The sequence below is a fragment of the Carassius auratus genome, unplaced genomic scaffold (assembly GCF_003368295.1).
Source record: "Carassius auratus strain Wakin unplaced genomic scaffold, ASM336829v1 scaf_tig00024402, whole genome shotgun sequence".
Classification (NCBI taxonomy): Eukaryota; Metazoa; Chordata; class Actinopteri; order Cypriniformes; family Cyprinidae; genus Carassius; species Carassius auratus.
In genome coordinates, this window is record NW_020525339.1 from 55221 (window position 1) to 77500 (window position 22280).

General features: G+C 34.9%; 2 protein-coding genes across 5 annotated transcripts in view; one reads left to right on the top strand and one right to left on the bottom strand.

The window, feature by feature from the left end:
* Nucleotides 1-667: 667 nt before the first annotated feature.
* LOC113078134 (kinesin-like protein KIF3A) lies at nt 668-19399 on the top strand. 4 transcript variants are annotated; one of them, XR_003281455.1, is made up of 18 exons: nt 668-827; nt 3301-3583; nt 3699-3843; nt 4002-4086; nt 4955-5060; nt 5258-5397; nt 5470-5667; nt 5755-5929; nt 6679-6768; nt 11820-11976; nt 12072-12252; nt 12343-12453; nt 13510-13635; nt 17527-17580; nt 17655-17723; nt 17819-17951; nt 18715-18807; nt 18905-19399. XR_003281455.1 is itself a non-coding variant. In XM_026250448.1 (18 exons), the coding sequence occupies exons 1-17, from the start codon at nt 822-824 to the stop codon at nt 18761-18763; spliced, it is 2103 nt and encodes a 700-aa protein (XP_026106233.1). In that variant the 5' UTR covers nt 669-821; the 3' UTR covers nt 18764-18807; nt 18905-19399. The 4 variants fall into 4 exon arrangements, 3 of the variants coding, with proteins under 3 accessions (XP_026106234.1, XP_026106233.1, XP_026106232.1); XM_026250448.1 differs by having other exon boundaries at nt 669-827; nt 17819-17946; XM_026250449.1 differs by having other exon boundaries at nt 18715-19399.
* A 93-nt stretch (nt 19400-19492) lies between these two features.
* Nucleotides 19493-22280, bottom strand: part of il4 (interleukin 4) — a 63992-nt gene continuing 61204 nt past the window's right edge. The window contains exons 3-6 of the mRNA XM_026250453.1: nt 21118-21371; nt 20991-21038; nt 20810-20908; nt 19493-19729 (exon numbers count right to left, since the gene is read on the bottom strand). Coding sequence (XP_026106238.1) covers nt 19598-19729; nt 20810-20908; nt 20991-21038; nt 21118-21246 — 408 coding nt within the window. The 5' untranslated portion in view covers nt 21247-21371 and the 3' untranslated portion in view covers nt 19493-19597. The remainder of the gene's footprint in view (nt 19730-20809; nt 20909-20990; nt 21039-21117; nt 21372-22280) is intronic.

The following is a 22280-nucleotide window of genomic DNA, read 5'->3' on the forward strand; positions in this document are numbered from 1 at the left end:
TTTTTTTCTCCTTTTACACATAAAAAAAAGAGTTATATCCACATCAGTCGATTGCCATATCAGAGAATACAGACTGAAGCAGAATAATAATAATTCCATGACTATGGGATAACTTTGATGATATTAAACATTTCAGATAAAAAAAAAAACTGATGACAAGAATACAAAGCAATTAAATTATTTTTAAGGTACTTTATATTATTTATTTTTTACATGTAATCTAGATGACTTAATTAAATTCTAAAAATACTTGTCAATAGATTATATTTCATTTCAAAATACTCGGTATCAGACTATAGTTACTTTTTTATTACATGATCACATACACAAGTCATTGCCTTTGGAAGGCTTTTTTAGAAACACTTTAAAATTCACTTTACTTCTTATTTAGCTACATGTAATGCAAGCATTTCCAAAATCCTTTTGTCAGCCGAACATCTTTTCACCTACTAAATTATTTGATATATATTTCCTTTAAGGTTTCTATGTGCTGTAGGTTGCATGTCTTCTTTTTAAAATCTGTTTTGATTTGTAGGATTGAAGCTATTTAATATTATAAAACCTTTTTTTGAATAAAACACTTCATGGTTAGAACATAATGCAAAGCATAATTAACTCTGATATCCATAGATATCTGACATCGGGGGCGTGCATTACCGCGCGTGCCCGATAAACGCAGCGGCGCGCAGGTTTGGGATGCGCGCTTGAGCTGGAAAAACACATTTTCCCCCTGAATGAGCTCATCAATCCTCATTTCAGACGAAACCTCGTTTATTAGGTTTATTAGGTTCTAATAAAGAGCCATATATCCGATCTTGAAGATGCCGGTAAGACTCTAAGCTCTTATCTTCATTAATCGCTGTGTGATGTGTGTGTTTACGCCCCACCTTCTGATCATTCCTTCGCTTTGCAACAGGAATCTCATCACAAACTGTTATTTGACAGCGTTTTGTGCCGAGCGTTTGCCGTTATTGATAAATTTTATGATGTATTTAATTATTATGCGATGTTTTTGTCCTTTGAATGACTATGAATGGCTGTTTTGTGCACATCAAGCTAGCTGCTAGTTATTAGCTTCATGGCAATCTTAACGAGATTATGATCTCAAATTATTGAGATTCATGAGAAATAATGTTAGAACCGCTTACAACAGATCAATAGTTATGTTCTGGAGCTAAATATTACTCTGTTTTTATTGTTATGTGTTAATGTAGCTCTTAGCTTGAAACAGGCCGAGCGGTCAATATCCGCTGCTTAGCAACAGCGTCATCTATCATATACTTCCATTATATAATGAAAAAAAAAAGTTATTATTTATTTTTTTGTCACATGTCAAGTCATCCTTATCATTATTAATATTATTATTAAATATATATATATATATTTTACATAATTTATAATTTTTAAATTTCGTTGGGATTATTGACTAATAATACAGAGTAAAATATTCTGCTCATTTGCATATTCTTTTTTGTAAACATACACTGCCTGGGATTACTAAGAAATTTTATGTGTTTTAAAGAAGTATCTTCTGCTCATCAAGGCTCAAAAATACAGTAATATTCTGAAAAATTATTACAATTTAAAATAATGGTTTTCTATTTTGATATACTTTTAAAATGTAATTTATTTATGGGTTCAAAGATTTATTTTCAGCATCATTCCTCCAGTCTTCAGTGTCTCATGATCTTCAGAAATCATTCTGATATGCAAATTTACATTACATTTATTCATTTAGCAGACGCTTTTATCCAAAGTGACTTAGACATGAGGACAATGGAGGCAATCAAAAACAACAAAAAGAGCAATGATATATAAGTGCTATAATATATATATATATTTATATATATATATGATAGACAAAAATTGATAGCCTGAATGCACTGTAAGTCGCTTTGGATAAAAGCGTCTGCTAAATGCATAAATTTAATTTAATTTAATTTAATTTCTATAACAAGTCTCAGTTAGCTTTACACAGTACACGTTGCAAGGGCTTTTAAATAATATAATAAAAATAAAACATTGAATAGAGCAAGTTAGTGTTAGAGGTCTTTACACACACACACACACACATAATTGCATAATAAATGAAAATAAAATAGAATACAAAAAGATTAGAAAGGTAGTTCGTTTTTTTAAAAAGAATAGAATTAGAATAGTGAGTGTTAAAGTTAGAGGGTCAAATAAAGATGGAAGAGATGTGTTTTAAGCCGATTCTTGAAGATGGCTAAGGACTCAGCTGCTGGGATTGAGTTGGGGAGGTCATTCCACCAGAAGGGAACATTTAATTTAAAAGTCCATAAAAGTGACTTTGTGCTTCTTTGGGATGAACAATCAAGCGACGTTCAGAATGCAAGCTTCTAGAGGCACATAAGTCTGAAGTAACAAATTTAGGTAAATGGGTGCAGAGCCAGTGGTAGTTTTGTAGGCAAACATCAATGCCTTGAATTTTATGAGAGCAGCTACTGGAAGCCAGTGCAAATTGATAAACAGAGGTGTGACGTGTATTCTTTTCGGCTCATAAAAAATGAATCTTGCTGCCGTGTTCTGGATTAATTGTAAAGTATTTGATTTATTTAATATCAATATTGAAAAAGTTTTGCTGCTTAATTTTTTTTTTTACATTTTTTTGAACCTGGGATGCTTTCAGGATTATTCGATGAATAAAGTAAAAAAAAAAGGACAGCATTTATTAAAAAATCAAATCTTTTGTAACTATACACTACTGTTCAAAAGATTTTGGTCAGTATTTTTTTATCTAAGAAATAAATACTTATATTAAGAAAGGATGTGTTAAATAGACAAAGAGTGATAGTAAAGAAGACTGTTTAAATAAACACTGTTCTTTTTAACTTAATTTATCAAAGAATCCTGAAAACCAAAGTATCACAGCTTCCAAAAAATTATAAAACCGCACTATTTCCAATATTTATAATGATTTATGTGACACTAAAAACTGGAGTAAAGATGCTGAAAATTAAGCTGCACATCACACAAATAAATTATATTTTAAACTATATTAAAATAGAAAAACATCACTTTAAATCGTAATAATACTTCACAATATTACTTTTTTCTTCTGTGTTTCCAATCAAATAAATGCAGCCTTAATGAACAGAAGAGACGTCTTTAATAAACATAAAAAATCGTACTGATCCCAAACTTTTGAACAGCAGTGTATTAAACGACAAAAATGTTTAGAAATTATGCCACAACTACAGATTTACTTGTATATTGGATATTCCCTGATAGTTGTATATTTTTGTGATTTGATTTTCAAACTGTTTTCTGTTTGTGCAGAGTAATAAGCTTGATAAACCAGAGAAGGTGGAGGTGAGTGATAACGTGAAGGTGGTGGTGAGATGTCGACCCCTCAACGAGAAAGAGAGGATGACGGGACACAAGCAGGCCGTCGCCGTGGACGAGATCCGGGGAACGATTACTGTGAACAAACTTGATATGAGCAGTGATCCGCCAAAGACGTTCACCTTCGACACAGTGTTCGGTCCAGACAGCAAACAGCTGGATGTGTATAATTTAACAGCTCGACCCATTATTGACTCGGTATTAGAGGGCTACAATGGTAAGTCAATAGAGAGATGTAATGCAGATATATTTCCACCTCTTATCTATTTGTCTGTTTTTGCAATTTAAAATGTTGATGATTGCATTTTTATAATTTCTTATTTTATTTCCAGGAACCATATTTGCATACGGACAGACGGGCACGGGGAAGACGTTCACTATGGAGGGCGTCAGGGCAGTGCCTGAGCTCCGAGGAATCATCCCAAATTCATTCGCTCATGTTTTTGGCCACATTGCAAAAGCTGAAGGAGACACCAGGTGAGAATGGGGATTGTTTTTGAGCGCCGTGCTGTGTCAGTGTGTTTAAAAAAAAAAAAGATTTCCCATGATTAATCATGAAGATGCTTATCATTCGTCATGTGTTTCTTGATACAAGAGAAGTACAGGGTGTTAAGATAAACTCGGTATTGTCACAGGTTTCTGGTGAGAGTTTCGTATTTGGAAATCTACAATGAGGAGGTGAGAGACCTGTTGGGAAAGGACCAGATGCAGAGGCTGGAGGTGAGAAACCAACATCTTTCAGTTGAACGCTTCTCCATTCCCCATCATGCACTTTTTTTTTTTAGGCGTGTCATTAATCGAACACTCTAATATAGGTCATGAAGAGTTTGACTAATGCATACATCCGCATGTTATCTGCACCCACAGAATTCGACTGAAAACTGTGCCAGATTCTGTAGAATTTCAACACATCAAACACAATTAGATCATTCAGAAATTCCACATCTCACTCTCTTAGTAAGATTGTTTTGTAAATAGTTATCTGTATGTGATAATGCTTTCAGCTGCAAATTGGAATATAGTTCTTTCATCTTTATCACATTTGACTGTATTTAGTTTATTGAATAGAGTCTAGTTCAGATTTTAGTGCGAGGCTGGATTGGGGATGGGAGCCTATTTCTAGAATATCTTTTTAAAATATAATTTATTTCTGTGATGCTCAATGAATCATTCCTCCAGTCTACAGTGTCACATGAGCTTCAGAAATCATGAAAATATGATGATTTGCTGCCTAAGGATTTATGCTTAATATTTTTGTCTTAACTCTTTTTCAAGATTCTTTGATGAATAGAAGAAAAATGTAAATATAATTGTTTTCCAACATTGTAAATGTCAGTTTGGTGTCACTATTAATCCGTTTAATCTGTCCTCCCTGAAAAAAGTATTAATATCTTTTATATATATAAAAATAAATAAATAGAGAGTAAGAAATCTTACTGACCCTTTGAATTTTAAGCCTTATAAGATTCATTTTAGTTTTATTGTTATTGAGGAAGTCTAAAGCTTGGATCACTGACATAAGGCAATGCCGTCTTGAATTTGGAAATTAAAAAGGCAAATGATTATTAATATTAAACTCAAAATACAGGTCAAGGAGAGACCTGATGTAGGAGTTTACATCAAGGATCTTTCAGGATATGTGGTAAACAATGCTGATGATATGGACCGGATTATGACCCTCGGACACAAAAACCGTGAGTATTTTCAATTATTATTATTATTATTAGTGTGGTTAAGGCATGCAAAGTAATGTGGTATGAATATTCCTGTTTTGTCATGAACACGGATGGCTGCTTTATTTCTATTCTGATATTTTAGACTGTAATTATGTGTGAGAATATTAATGCAGACAGGAAGCTGTAAGTGTTTGTGTTTCTTTGTTCTTGTCCAGGTTCTGTGGGTGCGACTAATATGAACGAGCACAGCTCTCGTTCCCATGCTATCTTCACCATAACTATCGAGTGCAGTGAGAAGGGTGTAGATGGAAATCAACATGTGCGCATGGGAAAGCTACACTTGGTGGATCTTGCGGTAAGCCGCCAATGCCAGCTTTACACCGTCTTGTTTTCTCTCAATTACTGAAGGGGATGTCTTGTTGCTCAGGGCTCTGAAAGACAAGGAAAAACAGGAGCCACTGGTCAGCGTCTTAAAGAGGCTACAAAAATCAACCTGTCCCTGTCCACGCTGGGAAATGTTATCTCTGCACTAGTGGATGGGAAAAGCACCCACGTGCCCTACAGGAACTCAAAACTCACCCGACTCTTACAGGACTCTCTAGGAGGAAACTCAAAGACCATGATGGTCAGTGTGCAAACACATACAAGCCATGGCTTAAATAGTTGATTAAATTGTTGGTAAGACAGTATATCGCTCTCTTTTCTCTTGCAGTGTGCAAACATTGGCCCGGCAGATTACAATTACGATGAAACCATCAGTACGCTCCGTTATGCCAACCGTGCCAAAAACATCAAGAACAAGGCCAGGATTAATGAGGACCCCAAGGACGCACTTCTGCGCCAGTTTCAGAAGGAAATTGAAGATCTCAAGAGAAAACTGGAGGAAGGTACAGTACGCCACACGTCAGTTTCAGCTGTGTCATGTGTTTGTCAGGATCGGACTCTTCGACTCCGCTCTGAACCCTGGAGGACTGCCATTTGAAGACATAAGGATCTAGATAGTTTCAAGAAATGTCATCAATGTTTGAATGTGAGAAGTAGCAGCAACCTTTTTTTTTTTAAGTATTCTCTAATGCTCATCATTGCTGCATTTATTTGATAAAGTACAGTAAAGTAATATTGCTAAATATTATTACAATTAGAAAAAATTATGATTTTTAAAATATATTTTAATTAAGCAAAGCTGAATTTTACTCCAGTTTTCAGTGTCACATGATCCTTCAGAAATAATTCTAACATGCAGATTTGCTGCTCAAGAAACGGTTTATTATATTTCTGATTATTAAATTGTAAAATATGCTTAAAAAGCCTTACCTGATAGTTTTAATAAATTTAATGCATCCTTGCTGAACACAAAAAACAAAAAGTCTTTCTGACCCCATACTTTCAAATGGCAGTGTGTGTTTTCTATGCTATTTTTAATAAGCTTATATTACAAAGCTTGACATTTATTAACTTCAATCATTGCACATGATTTGCTTTGGAATTTAACCTTATATTACATATTTTTTTAAATATTGTTCTTGCTTTTCTTTGGTAAGTGCGTCTTTTTGTTTGGGTTCAGAGCCAGAGTATTTATACTGTACATGTTTAGTACCAAGACACAATCCGGTATTTATACTTTATTATTTCACAGGTGAGGAGATCTCTGGCTCTGATGGCAGTGGATCAGATGACATGGATGAAGGAGAACATGAAGGAGGCGAGACGCGCAGGAAACGAAGAGGTATGAATCTAATGTTCCCATTTATGACTGGACAAAATTAGTCAGAGAGATCTCTTTAGAAAGATGATGCAAACCGTGGTTTTGGCTTTTGACCTCAAGAACTGCTTTATATGATCATCTACAGAGACAAGAGCTTTGACCTCATTAGATACATGAGGAAAACATCAACATGTTAAACTTTCATTCGAGATTATTTATAAAAACATTTGAAATGTGTAGCTATAAAGCATCTGCAGGAAACCCAATGTCATATAGGTTTGGAAATCAGAGTATCAGTGATAGAAGAAACGATGTGGCTTTTGGTTTGCTTGTCTAGACCATCAGATCAAATATATGAAGTTTCATTTTGTGTCATGAGAGCAAAGGTTTAATGCCTGGCAATGACTCTCTTGTAGTTTGTCTCTGTTCCCACATACTCTCAAACAGTCTGGGACCACCAGTGAAAATGCAAGTTAATGCAGTTTTTATCTTAATAAAGTATATTATGGCTTGTAGCTTGAGCTTCATAAATTCCAATCAGAAAGAGCTTTATCTGCATACAACGGATTTGTCTTGGTGAAAAATGCAGAACAATACATACATGCAATAAAATTTAAATATAATACAATATGATAATAAAAAATATAGAAAAATATGTCGTGTGGGTCAAAGACGAGACGCCCCATTGTGACATCTGCATTAAAATCAAATTTACCAAAGTTATTTTATATACTTAGAAAGCATATTACATGCAACTGAAGTGTCTGTTTTAATGTTTCAAATAAAAAGTAATGTTTCATCATCATTCATCATTTACGTGAAAATGAAACAGCATACTTATTTTGACCTGTACTTATTAAAATATATCTAAATGAATATAAATGATCCTATTAAATTTCATTATGTTTTAAATTATTAATGATTCTTAGATGAAACTTAATTGTTTGAAAGATAATGTTACAAATTGGTAAAGTTTTGAAATGATAATGAATTCGTTTTTGGGGGCTCCTTAAATGGAGATTTCTAATGTAATTTAAGAGTTTTTGGTAGATGAACTATTGTTTCACTGAATGATATTAAAGCGGGTGTCTGCTATAAATCAAGGAAAACATGCATGATAGTCATTATGTTTCTGATCAGAAAAATAAAGAAATAAATAAACAGAAATTGAACTGAGAAATTTAATTAAACTTATTGTTTTCAATGCTCGAAAACCTCTTTTAGTCTTCGACCAACGTATAGATTCTGTAAATGTAATGTGTAAAAAGCATATCATTTATCTCAGTATCTGGGCTTTTCTCTGGATCTCTGTCTCTGAACATTGGTTGCTAGTCTTTTCAGTCTCTCTCTCTCTCTCTTATTTAGCGCAGCACTTTGAGAAGAGATCCCAGACTAGTGAGTCAAAGCAGCAGATGGATAATGTGAATTATCCCTATCTCTTGTGCTCCCTTAATCACCTTCTTTCCCTAATACACAATCCCTCTTGCACCCAAACATCAGCCCACTCCAATGATCATATAAATATACAGGTGCTTCTCAATAAAGTAGAATGTTGAGGAAAAGTTCATTTATTTCAGTAATTCAACTCAAATTGTGAAACTCGCGTATTAAATAAATTCAATGCACACAGACTGAAGTAGTTTAAGTTGCTGGTTCTATTAATTGTGATGATTTTTGGCTCACATTTAACAAAAACCCACCAATTCACGATCTTGACAAATTAGAATATGGTGTCATGCCAATCAGCTAATCAACTCAAAACACCTGTAAGGGTTCCTGAGCCTTCAAAATGATCTCTGACAATCATTGACACCCTTCACAAGGAGTGTAAGGCCTGGTTCACACGGGACGATTTTAAAATTGTCGGCAGATTTTCCAAACCTGAGAGACCCCACACACGGCGATAAAAAATCACGGGTCTAACAGTTTTGGTCGCTCCGTGTGTGGTGTGCAGCCACACGGCAATATCAACACATCACACACGAACCGATTTGACTCCCGAGCATTCCCAGGTCAGACGGGAAATCTCGCAAAATCCATCGAGATCAAACGTGACTTTAGAGTAAACAATCATTGCGGACAAAGAGGATGCAGTGGCCATTGTTTGTGCTTTGTTTTTAACGGGGAAAAAAACATAAGAAAAATAAGAAAAGGCGATGGTCAAAGAGGTGGAGACGACGCGAGCATGGACTATACTTGCTATATCATGATATGGAGATAAGTTGTTGTTTTATCTCATAGAAATGTTGTTACGTACTACACAGATTAATAACCGTTGAAATAAACGTTCATATATTAGTTTCCATGTACTCTGGTGGACTGCAGTTGTGGATGTAGTTATGCCCATCGACTTTATTTGTATTTGTTATATTATATACGCCGGCTGTTTTGATTTTGTTTCCCGGTACTATCACTGCCTCGTCACCTCGCTTTCTGATTGGCTACACGCCACAGTCCACAGGCTGCGTGATTGTTTGTCCTCGGGGGACACCACACACGAGAAGAAATCGGGCCAAATAAATCCAACATGTTGGATATCCCCGATTTGAGATCGGAGCGGTCCCGACATTCTTCCGAGCAGAGGAGATTAGTCTTAACACACCACACACGGCAGGAATATTTGATCAGATTATTTTACGATAATCGGAGCATCCTAAGATTGTTGGAAGGGCTGAATCGGGGCTAAAATCGGCCCAATTATCCTGCCGTGTGAACCAGCCTTAAGTCACCAAAAAAAAATTGCCAGTAAGCTGGCTGTTCACAGAGTGCTGTATCCAAGCATGTTAACGGAAAAGTTGAATGGGCTATTGTCAATAGGAAAATGAGAAATAAGAGACCAAACAATGCAGATGAGCTGAAGGCCACTGTCAAAGAAACCTGGGCTTCCATGCCACAAACTGATCACCTCCATGCCACGCTGAATTGAGGCAGTAATTAAAGCAAAAGGAGCCACTACCAAGTATTGAGTACATGAACAGTAAATGAACATACTTTCCAGAAGGCCAACAATTCACTAAATGTTTTTTTTTATTATTGGTTTTATTCTAACTTGTTGAAAATTGGTGGGTTTTTGTTAAATGTGAACCAAAATCATCACAGTTAAAAGAACCAAAGACTTCAACTACTACAGTCTGTGTGCATTGAATTTATTTCATACATGAGTTTTTCACAATTTGAATTTAATTACTGAAATAAATCAACTTTTCCTCGACATTCGAATTTATTTAGACACTGTCATTTACTGTACACCTCCGTTCAAAAGTTTGGGGTCTGTAACAAAAAAAAAAAAAAAGGTCCAATGGGCATCTAATTGAACAAAACTAAACTAAAAAACATATGGATCCCAAACTTTTGAACAGTAGTCTCCGCACACGCTGTCTGATGCATATTACTGAAAATAAATGTGAAATAAAAACTTGATCTTGAATGCTCAAGCTCCAATGCGGCACCTACCCAGCTTCTAATAACTTTTAATAAATGACACAAATCAAATTATTCACCAGGCAAGCCTTCATTTGAATTAGCATAAAACAGATGTGTAATAACCTGAATCAGTGGGTAACAGCCGACTCCGTGACGCAGCAGAAGCTGAATATAGGACTGAATATAGGATAAATGCAAGCATTACATCTTTCAGTGAATCTTGCATCTGATTACTTCACATTTATCATCTTCCTTTCTGATGCATCTCACAGTTTCTCTCTGCATCAGCCTAATGATCAGTGACTGCGGTTTTATTTTACACAGACCCAAATGGCAAATCTGATTCCCCTTTAAAAGTCATGATGATATCATGAAATATGATATGATAACTGCTTCTGTTTTCTCACTTCTTGTACAATGTGCTGGCCACTTGACTTCTATGCTCTAATTGCAAGACCCAAGAGGTCGATGTTACAATCTACTCATCAGCCCAATCCTCCGTCACCTACAAACCCTAGAAATATGCTTTAATTTATCCTGAGTTTTACCGTCCCAAAAATGAAATGGTCAGACAGACAAAAATTTTTTTGACCGAGTTGACGCATAACAATATTAGTTTATTAGATGTTTAGGAAACATGTTAAGTTCACACACTTGTTTCTCTGAAAAACAACGCTACGGTCAGTTATTCTACATTCAAATGTGCGTTCAGTGTCAGAATGTCTATTTTTGTTTTGGTCTGTGTGACTCGACAGTTGCAAATTTGTTGCCATTTGGTGGAAAACACAGCATATTGCAGACAAGGAAGCCAGGAAAAAACATTTGTCAGAAATTGCAGATACAATGCAACCTAAAAAGCCTCGGCATCCATTTAAACAGCTCAATGGCCAGATGAATATTAAATGCAAATAAATCAATTTATCAACTTATTGTCTTATCGACTTTTGTGTGTGTGTGCGCATTCCTGTTGCATGTGTCATCAATCTGGCAACCCGTGTGAGTCTGAGGAGGAGGGGACAAGAGAAAAATCTGTTCAATATTTTGAATTTGGACTTCAGTAGCTGTCAATACTGCACCTTTAATTCAATCACTGACAGTGGACGTTTACATCAGGCGTCTCTTTAAAAATTGACCATAGACACTGAATGCAACCATTTTGTGGAAAATGATTTGTCATCTTATTTTCCTGCCTAAAATGCTCACAGATCATCAAAGATTTTTGCTGACCATCCAAAATTAACCTTTTGGGTTTTAGTTGAAAATCTGAAGAGTTTGAGAAACAAGGGTAAGGCAGAAATGATGAGCACTGTATTTTCACAGAGTTTCTTAAATTAGGATTTGTGAGGGAAATGCAGAGGGTATGCGAGCTGATGGAAAGCTCAGAATGAATTGAGTCATTTAAATGTAAACATTAAACAAATAAATAACTGTACACTAAAAATAAAACACTTACTAAAAATATATATTTTATGTGTTTACCTGCACGTCACCAGCAACCTACATCAGAGAATGGTGAACATTCAAATCTTTTGTTTAACTTGAAGTTGATATTTCAACAATTTAAGGTTAAAAGGATTCCAGCATTTTCATGAATCAATGCTGTTTAATTCTGAGGCTTTTGACTGTTTTTATATTTTTGTCATGGTAAGGGAGGAAGAAGGTGTCTCCTGACAAGATGGTGGAGATGCAAGCTAAGATCGATGAGGAACGGAAAGCACTGGAGGCTAAACTAGACATGGAGGAGGAAGAGAGGAACAAAGCGCGTGCAGAGCTTGAGAAGAGAGAGAAGGACCTTCTCAAAGCCCAGTGAGCCATTGAATCTGTCCACCAAAACTCTGTATAGAGTATAATTTCAGGAGTATAATGGTATAACATGCTTTGTGCTGTTTCCTGTATCTCAGACAAGAACATCACTTATTGCTCGAGAAGCTGTCTGCTCTGGAGAAGAGGGTTATTGTTGGTGGAGTTGATTTACTGGCTAAAGCTGAGGAGCAGGAGAAGCTTCTAGAAGAATCCAACAATGAACTGGAGGAGAGGAGGAAGAGGGCCGAGCAGCTCCGGAGAGAACTAGAAGAAAAGGAGGTAGAGCCGAGCGGGTTCATGCTTGACCGATATTCTTGTATAAGTTTATCACAACATAGTGATTCATGTTTGCCAATGTCTTTGAAACAGCAAGAGCGCTTGGACATCGAGGAGAAATACACCAGTTTACAGGAAGAAGCTCAAGGCAAGACCAAGAAACTGAAGAAAGTCTGGACGATGTTGATGGCAGCAAAATCTGAGGTGTGTTAACTTTCATGTAGCTTTCAAATAGCAGAATAGACTTGAGGGTTGTCAAAAGTATCAGTACTTCAGTACCAGGTCAGTAAATAAATTAAAACGATGTAAGGACACCATCCTTTCTGCAATACAGGTAGACTGCTTTCAAACGTTCCCAAATTTGGGTGAGCGCTCTATGAAGAGCATCAAAGGTTTCTATTTACAACATGTTTTTGCAGCATTGTAGCCAATCAGAAGCATGTTTGTTGAATGCATTAGCCTAATGGCCAATCAGAGGCTTTTAAGTCAGAGTTCTCTCAACAGAGCACAACATTTGGCTTCCGTTCATAAAACCTCCATTCATTAACTCTATAAGGAAATACATTTTTAACAATAAACATTTAAAGAGAGACCTGTTGTAAGCTCTGAGGTAGTTAATCAATTTTATGTGCTTTTGTTAAACCCATCTTTTTTTGCATTCATTAAACATATTTTTTCAACAACTGTTTAATAGTATAATTTGTTGTGAAAACTACATTACCCATAATGCTGAACAGAAAATTCCACCAGAGAGTCGCAATGAGGAAAGTGCACCAAAAGATATCTGTAGCTCCGCCCACTCCTATGAAGTACTGCATATGACATAATGAAAATAAATAGCAGTTGAATACAATAGCACTGTTATTATTTGAACCTTTATTCATTTGAACCTTTAATATAACAGAAATGTACCAAATGAGAAGGTTCCAAAAATAGTTACAGCATTAGTTTGGAAAAAAAGAGAAAAAGAAATCCAAACTATCGGTTTCGGTAGATATCATTCTGAATAATCGGCTATCAGTATCGGTGCATCTCTAGTTTTAACATATTATGTACTTTTAATCATTAATACAATATTCACATTTTCAAAAAGTTATATTTAAAAAAAAAACTATTAAAATGATTACAATTAGTATTTGCAGTGGAAGCAATTACATATTCTCTTTCAAAGCACGAGATAGAAAAGTGTTGAGTTTAACGTTTGGTATCGCAACCATTCACAATATTGGTCCTCTGCTAAGAATGACTGTTGTGTTTCAGATGGCTGATCTGCAGCAAGAGCATCACCGAGAGATCGAAGGTCTGCTGGAAAACATCCGGCAGCTGAGCAGAGAGCTGCGGCTACAGATGCTCATCATTGATAACTTTATTCCTCAGGAATATCAGGTCTACATTTATACTCGCATGCACTGTCACATGCAAAATCGACGAACCTCCTCATTCTTTATTGTTGACATGTTTTAGAATAACAGTGAAGTTATCAAATAATAACTACAGAGCTGCAGGAATTACATACAAGGTGCTTGAATTTGACTTTTTGAAATTTAAGTCCTGGAAAAACCCTTGAAAACATCCATATTTTTTTAGAAGGTACTTGAAACATACTTGATTTTTTTAAAGGGAATTAAAAAAACACTTATTTCATATATATATATATATATATATATATATATATATATATATATGAAATAAGTGTTTTTTTCCCTTGATGAAACAATCTTTTTATGCAAAATTAATGATGCAGCGTGTCTGGTATAAATACAGAACCGTTTCTCCTGGCTTTAAGCATAATTGTTAGTTTTTGTGTAAATAGTCATACTAAAGACTGTTTTTTTTTCACTTAGGTCTGTTTGTATTACAAAAAAATGATATTACTCAATTGTCAAAATAATCAGTACATAACTTTATTACCAAAACAATTATTAGCTCATAATTTCTCAAGTGTATGACACAGATTTCATGCTTCGGGTCAATCATATATTCATGAAAAAGAAATCTGTTTGAGTAAGGAAAGCGATAACTTTGCCATAATACCCTTTAAATGTTAAAGTTGCCACATTCACTGCATGCTTTTGTGCTGCACTTTATTTGTGTCATTTCAGTTTTATTAGTTTATTAGAATTTGAAAGATAATAACAAAATACTTTGATAAGTGAGATTTTAGTCCTTAAAAACCAAAAAAGTAGTGCTTGAAAAGTCCTTAAAAGTCCTGGAATTTAATTTTGCAGTTTCTGTATGAACCCTATATATATAGTGATCAAAACATCTTGTTGTTGATAAAGATCTCATGCTTCAGCTTTACTAAACCACCCTTTTCTAGATCACAGGAAAACCCTCCCATATTTTTTAAATCTTTGTCTGACATGTGCAATTTATACTGGATTGTGTGATAATTTTTTATTTTCTGAGAAAATAGTTTTATGGTTTTGAAGCGTTTTTAATCAAGTTAATCTAAATTTATTTTTAGACTTCTCAGGATAATATCTTATGTTTTTAAGAAGTCTTAAATATCTTATATCTATCTTAGTTTTTATTTTACACTTTACAGGGTTTTCTCTGAACTTAATCAGACCCTAATTTGCACTTCCACAAAAAAAAAAAAAAAAAGACCTTAAAATATTCAGTGCAGAAAGTCTTAAATTCATAAATTTATAGTCTTTGGTTATTTTAATTGTGATGATTTTGGCTCACATTTAACAAAACCCCACCAATTCACTCTCAACAAATTACAACAGAATACTTCAAGCTGACCAAAAAAATAAAAATAAATTTTTTTATTAAATTTTACTGTTCATGTACTCAATACTTGGTAGGGGCTCCTTTTGCTTTAATTACTGCCTCAATTCAGCGTGACATGGAGGTGATCAGTTTGTGGCACTGCTGAGGAGGTATGAAAGCCCAGGTTTCTTTGACAGTGGCCTTCAGCTAATCTTCAATGTTTGGTCTCTCGTTTCTCATCTTCCTCTTGACAATAGCTCATAGATCCTCTCTGGGGCTCAGGTCTGGTGAGTTTACTGGCCAGTCAAGGTCATTTAACCAACTTTTGGTGCTTTTGGCAGTGCCAAATTTTGATGAAAAATGAAATCAGCATCTTCAAAAAGTTGGTTAAGAAGCACGAAGTGCTCCAAGATGTCCTGTTAAACGGGTGCAGTGACTTTGGTTTTCAAAAAACACAATTGTCCAACACAGCAGATGACATTGCACCTCAAATCATCACAGACTGTGGAAACTTAACACTGGACTTCAAGCAACTTGGGCTATGAGCTTCTCCACCCTTCCTCCAGACTCTATGACCTTGGTTTCCAAATGAAATACAAAACTTGCTCTCATCTGAAAAGAGGACTTTGCACCACTGGGTAACATTCCAGTTCTTCTCCTCCTTAGCCCAGATAAGACGCCTCTGACGTTGTCTGTGGTTCACAAATTCCTTGACACGTCTGTGTGTGGAGGCTCTTGATGCCTTGACTCCAGCCTCAGTCCATTCCTGAAGTTCTCTCAAATTCTTGAATCAATTTCACTTGCCAATCCTCATAAGGCTGCGGTTCTCTCTGTTGGTTGTGCATCTTTTCCTTCCAATCAACTTTCTGTTAACATGCTTGGATACAGCACTCTGTGAACAGCCAGCTTTGATAATGAATGTTTGTGGCCCCTTGTGAAAAGTGTCAATGATTGTCTTCTGGACAACTATCAGATCAGCAGTCTTCCCCATGATTGTGAACCAAACTGTGAGACCATTTTGAAGGCTCAGGAAACCTTTGCAGGTGTTTTGAGTTGATTAGCTGATTGGCATGTCAACATATTCTAATTTGTTGAGAAAGTGAATTGGTGGGTTTTTGTTAAATGTGAGCCAAAATCATCACAATTAATAGAACCAACAACTTAAACTACTTCAGTCTGTCTGCATTGATTTTATCTAATACAAAAGTTTCACAGTTTTGGTTGAATTACTGAAATAAATGAACTTTTCCACTACATTTGCACTGAAAACAAAGACAGAAATCATGTATCAGAAGATATTGTCACGGTCAACAGCAGAGCTATTCAAGCATTAAGATATTCCTTTTACATTTCATTTTTAATTTCAATATAAAATATATATATATTTTTTTTTTAAAATTCAAAGTAATGGATCTAGATTGGAACTTGTATTTTTAAACTTCGATGTGTTGTTAATACAACTAATTTTTTTTACTCCCAGGACATTTACATTAATAGAACATATTAATGTATTCCATTCATTCCTTACATTTTCTTTACATGGTCTTAAAAAAATCTTACATTTACATTCATTTAACTTGAAGAAACCCTTTTATAATTTCCCCTGCACTTACACATAACTTCAGGATGTAGCACTTGCATAAATAATCGTGCAAATCATTTTTTGCTTTTTTCCACGTTGTCAGGATTTCATGAATCTGATATCCTTTGCTGATAATAATGTGTGAAATGCTGCACTGCAAAACTGAGCCGGCAAATAAACTCTACAGAAGGTCTAAAACCCCAAACATGATTCTTCAGTCATCATTTACTCTCTTAATATCATTCAAACCAGTATTAATTACTTAATTCTGTGAAACATACTTTTTTTTTTTTGGACAGTACAATGAAAGTCAGTGGTAGCCAAAGTTATTTAAAATATATTAATTATACAGGTTTGAAGCAAGACTTTTCATCTTTGAGTGACCTTTCCCTTGAAAAATAGAATATGTGACCCTGGAGTGTAAAACCAGTCTTAAGTCGCTTGGGTGTATTTTTAACAATAGTCCAAAAATAAATTGTACGGGTCAAAATGACTGATTTTTTGTTTATGCCAAAAATCATTATTATATTAAGTAAAGATCATGTTCCATGAAGATGTTTTGTAAATTTCCTACCATAAATATATAAAAACGTAATTTTTGATTAGTAATATGCATTGCCAAAATCGAATTTAGACAATATTAAACATGCTTTTCTCAGTTTTTTTTCTTTTCTTTTTTTTTCACCCTGATTCCAGATTTCCAAATAGTTGTATCTCAGCCAAATATTGTTTAATCCTAACAAACCATACATCAATGGAAAGCTTATTTATTCTCAATTTTGAAAAATTGACACTTAAGACTGGTTTTGAAATAATGAGCTTTATTAACTAGCTTTGCTTATTTACTGTGTTCAACACGAATTTCAAAAGTCCCCAAAAGAATATTCACAATATCTAAACATAATATTTATTCAACATTTCAGTTGCACAATTGAAAACATGCAAACAACATCTTTTTTTGGTTGTGTTGTGTACAGGAGATGATTGAGAACTATGTGCACTGGAACGAGGACATTGGAGAATGGCAGCTGGTGAGCTTCTTCAACACATTTCATTCTGCACATCTCAGATCTACAGCTGATCTATTTGCGGTTTTTATTTGTAGAAATGTGTGGCCTACACAGGGAACAACATGAGAAAACAGACACCTGTGCCAGACAAGAAAGAAAAAGATGTAAGTGTGAGTTCAGAACAAATGAGGCACATGTGATGTCTGCTGCTCCCTTTACAGGTTTAATATTTGTCCTCTGTCCCTCTTTTGTGATGCAGCCATTTGAAGTGGACCTGTCCCATGTTTATCTGGCCTACACTGAGGAGAGCATGAGACAGTCCCTAATGAAACTAGAAAGGCCTCGGACATCAAAGAGTGCGAAGTCCAGGCCTAAAACTGCTCGTAGGTGAGGTGTGATGCTTTTTATTTATTTATTTTTTTTCTGGTTCACGCCTTTGTACACAAGAATGCATTTGACTGTTACAACTAGTTACAGTTAAATAATCCTTCAGTTTGGTTTATTACATGATGCATTAATAAGTTGTATGGTTTTAGATGTTATTTAAAGGTATATAAAGGTATAGGTCTGTAATTGATGAAATGGGCACTATAAGCATATATCACAATATTCTGTGTCCATAATTACATATTGTGATATACATACAGTATATTTATAGAAAAGCAATATTTATTGTTTTTGCTTGGATTATGTAATTTAATAACAAAGCATGTCTCTTTGGAGTAGAACATAATTGATCCAGAGTCAAATGTTTCAGCATTTCTTTGCACAGTTTAAACTTTTTTATGCATTAAAAAGTTTGGCGTCTAAGTTTTCAAAAACATGTCGCATGATTCTTTAGAAATCACTCTAACATGCTGACTTGCTTCTCAAGGAACATTTCTGATTATTATCAATGTTGAAAACAGTTGTGCTGCATAATATTTTTGTGGAAACAGTGGTACATTTTATTTTTCAGGATTCTATGATGAATCCAAAGTTGAAAAGAAAGAAACCGTATTTATTTGAAACAGAAATCTGTCACTTCTGAGCAATTTCAGGAGTTAAGAATGAATTTGAAAATGCAAACATCTGACAATAATCTACAGTAAATGACACATCTGCATGTTTTTGCATGTCTAAATGTCTGTTTTTCCCCAATCACATTGTTTTTAGGAAACGTTCCTCCAAACAAGAAGCTGCGATGGAATCCTTGCTGCAGTGAGCCTTTTGTGAAATGAAGACCACCATATTTTGTGCATTTTCAAGGCCAGTCCAGTATATGTCTTAGGAAATACTGTTACTTGTGATGTTAAGGCATTTTGACATAAGTGTCGATGAAAGTAAATCATGTGTTAATATGCAGGAACTCCAGAGCTGCTCCAACACTGGGTTTAGGTGAGGATAGTTTGCTGTAAAATGTCTGTTAACAATAACACTCCAAAAGGCACATTTCCCCTTTAACACAAACACTGTTACTGTATATTCTGCTTGACACTGATGGCTTTGCTTGCTTGAAACAAGCAGGTTATTGATGCAACACGTGAGATGAGCTTGACGTGGCAATATGCTATTGAGAAACGAATCTAATCTTAATGTTTTACACGGTTGGCAGCGTGCAATTGCTTTAGCTCAATGTACACAAGCTATGCTACTTAATTTGTTTTATAATGTGAATGTGAATGTGCATGCCATGTTCCCCTGGCTGTGGTGCCATTTTACTCTAATTGCAATGTATTTCCACTGTGCATTGTAGTAGTAAAACCATTATTCTTATGTATAAAAATGTTTACATTTTACTGTTTTTTTTTTCCTGTACTCTTTAAATTATTAAATTATTTTACAAGGAAAAAACCAAAAACATTTTTTTTTTGTAGTTTCTTTTGTTATACTAAATATTTTTCAAATTCCAAAAACAACAACCAAATAAATCTGTTCAGAAAACATTTATTCATAAATACAATAAATATAAACGATAGAAAACATTTAATAAAAAATAATTTAATATTAAATGTAATACAAAAATATAGTATTGTGTTCATAAGCAGTAATTCTAGAGTCAATTCACTTGTTTTTTCTCATCTGGTTGCTTTAAGAGTTTAGAGTATTGTTCTTTGCAGCAATTTTTGATTTCTTCGAGGAAAACATCCATTCTGTGTTCTTCTGAAGCTGTAACGTTGCATTGAAGGTGCTGTGGGAAAACACACATTCAGCTCTATTAGAAAACATTGAACTTCTTGCATTAAGCAGTCTAAAATGAGTCCATATATATCTACAGTTGTAGGCAAAGCTAATTCGCTTAAACTTTAAAACTGATGTGGTTAAACTGATTATTAAAAACTATATAACCAGTCAAGCTTGGTTAAGTCAGTTGTTTGTTAATTAGGTTAAGCTTAATTAAGTCAATCATTAGTTAAGCTTAGTTAAGCCAAGCTTAAATCAGAGGTTTGTTAATTAAGTTGAGATTAAGTCGGTCATGAGTTAAGATAAATTAAGCCAAGCTTAAATCAGTCGTTTGATAATTAAGTTGAGATTAAGTCTGTCATTAGTTAAGCTTAGTTAAGTCAAGCTTGGTTAAGTCAGTCGTTTGTTAATTAGGTTAAGCTTAATTAAGTCGGTCATGAGTTAAACTAAGTTAAGCCAAGCTTAAATCAGTGGTTTGTTAATTAAGTTGAGGTTAAGTCTGTCATTAGTTAAGCTTAGTTAAGTCAAGCTTTTGTCAGTCGTTAGGCTAACCTAAGTTGTTTGTTAATTAATGCCCGATTTCACAGACGGGGCTTAAACTAAACCAGGATTAGATCATAGTTAAATTAGGACATTTAAGCAATTTTATGAATGTGCTTGGAAAAAAAAAACATTACTACTGTGCATCTTGAGACAAAACAAAGGCACCAATATATTTTAAGATCAATCAGTGCAAGTTTCTATCATTAGAAACAGCCCAGATTTACATTATAGTCTAAGATTTGACTTAAGCCTTGTCTGTGAAACCAGGGGGTAAGTTAGCTTAAGTCAGTCATCAGTTAAGTCAAGTTATGTTAACTTTAGTTAAGTCAGTCGTTAAGTTAGGCTTAGTCAAGTAAGTCTTTAGTTAAATCAGTCATTAGTTAAGTTAAGCTTAGTTAAGTCAGCTACTAATTGTGGCAAAAAGAACCAATTTGCGCTCATAGCACTGGTTCGTGCACAGAATGATACTCTAATAATATAGACACTATAGTAATCATGTTGTTTATCATCTAATTCAACAAATGAATATTGTGTGATGACTTACCCCTGAATAATTAGCATAGGCAAACAGTCGTCTGTGTAGCATGCTGTAGCTTAGCTCTGTGTTCATCATGACCATTGCTGCTTGGCAAATGTGTTCCTCCTGTATAATCATATGTAATTAATGATAATGAAGTCAAGTATCAGGAAAGTATGTTCTCAAATACTGTGAAAATTCAACTTACCGAGCAGCCCACTGGAGGAAATACATCTCTTACAAATTGGTTGAGATTCTGTGAAAGAAAGTTCGAAGGTTGTTAGACTTAAGCCTTTGCGAATAAACCAGATGAAATGATCAATTGCACTTCTTACCACCGCTGAACTCTGATTCAAGATCTTCTTCACATCATCTATGATTTCCATTAGGAGGATTGGTCCCGCTTTATGTTTCAACCCAGTAACGGCTACAATCGCCAGCACCAAGAGTATGAAAGTCCTCATGTTGGTCGTGTTGATGCCTAATAAGATCTCCAGATGTAGAGATGGTCTTCATTGCTTCGGCACTAATCAGTCTTCTTTATAGTGCTGACAGAGGAAGTGACATCCTATCATACACAGCCTTGATTCTGTTGATTACACGTCAAAGAAAAAATTGCTTACACACCCCCATAATCACTAATAGATTCCAGAGAATCGCAGTAATATTGAGAATCCCCTTGAAATTGCATTATTGGCTCACTTTGCTTGAACTCAAAGACTGCAGGGACCATCAGGAGTTACTTATGATGCTGCTAAATGAAGGGAATCATCAACTGCTGCAGTCACCATTCTTGTCTTAAACTAGACACTTTTTCTGATGCAGCAACAGATTCCACTAATTCAACATGAGCCCAGATTGTCTCAGATGATTTGCCAGACAGCTTCATCACCAGTTGGTTTCTGAAGTCAGTGTTTCCCACATCCCTTTGACCTTCTTTCATTTTTAAGCAGATGGACAGACAGACATTGGGTGATGTACAGTGATGTAAATGAACCTTTGAAGCTTTGATTCTCTCGTCTTTTGAAGACACCACACAGCCACAACAAATGAATGTTTATGCCACAAACATCGCATGTCAGCGCCTTTATTTAGGTCAGATTTGGCATTATGGGAAAATAAAATAAGAGGTGACTGTTTTATTCAGATGAAGCCGTTTTTTTTAATTCGGGTGCTTTCAGTGAAATTGGGAAACTTATTTATGCTTTTTTTTTTGCAATTAAGACGAAATGGCAAAAAAAAAAAAAAAAAAAAAATTAACCCTAGACAAATATGAACAAAAGGGCAATATCAAGAACAGAAGGGAAGGATTGTTGTTGCTGTTGTTTATTACAAGACTGTTACCATGTCATGAAAGGGACTTCTCCAATGACAGAATGACAGTATAGGACTACATTTATAGACCATAGCACGTGCTGTCTGATTTTATTTCATTTGTTGTAATTGTTGTATATTTTGAGCATCATTTTTTTGAGGGTTAATCCCCCCCCCCACCCCC

Coding starts and splice junctions, on each gene's coding strand:
- LOC113078134 (XM_026250447.1), top strand. Junction 4,087..4,954: donor ACCAGATGCAGAGGCTGGAG/GTGAGAAACCAA, acceptor CTCAAAATACAG/GTCAAGGAGAGACCTGATGT. Junction 5,061..5,257: donor GACCCTCGGACACAAAAACC/GTGAGTATTTTC, acceptor GTTCTTGTCCAG/GTTCTGTGGGTGCGACTAAT.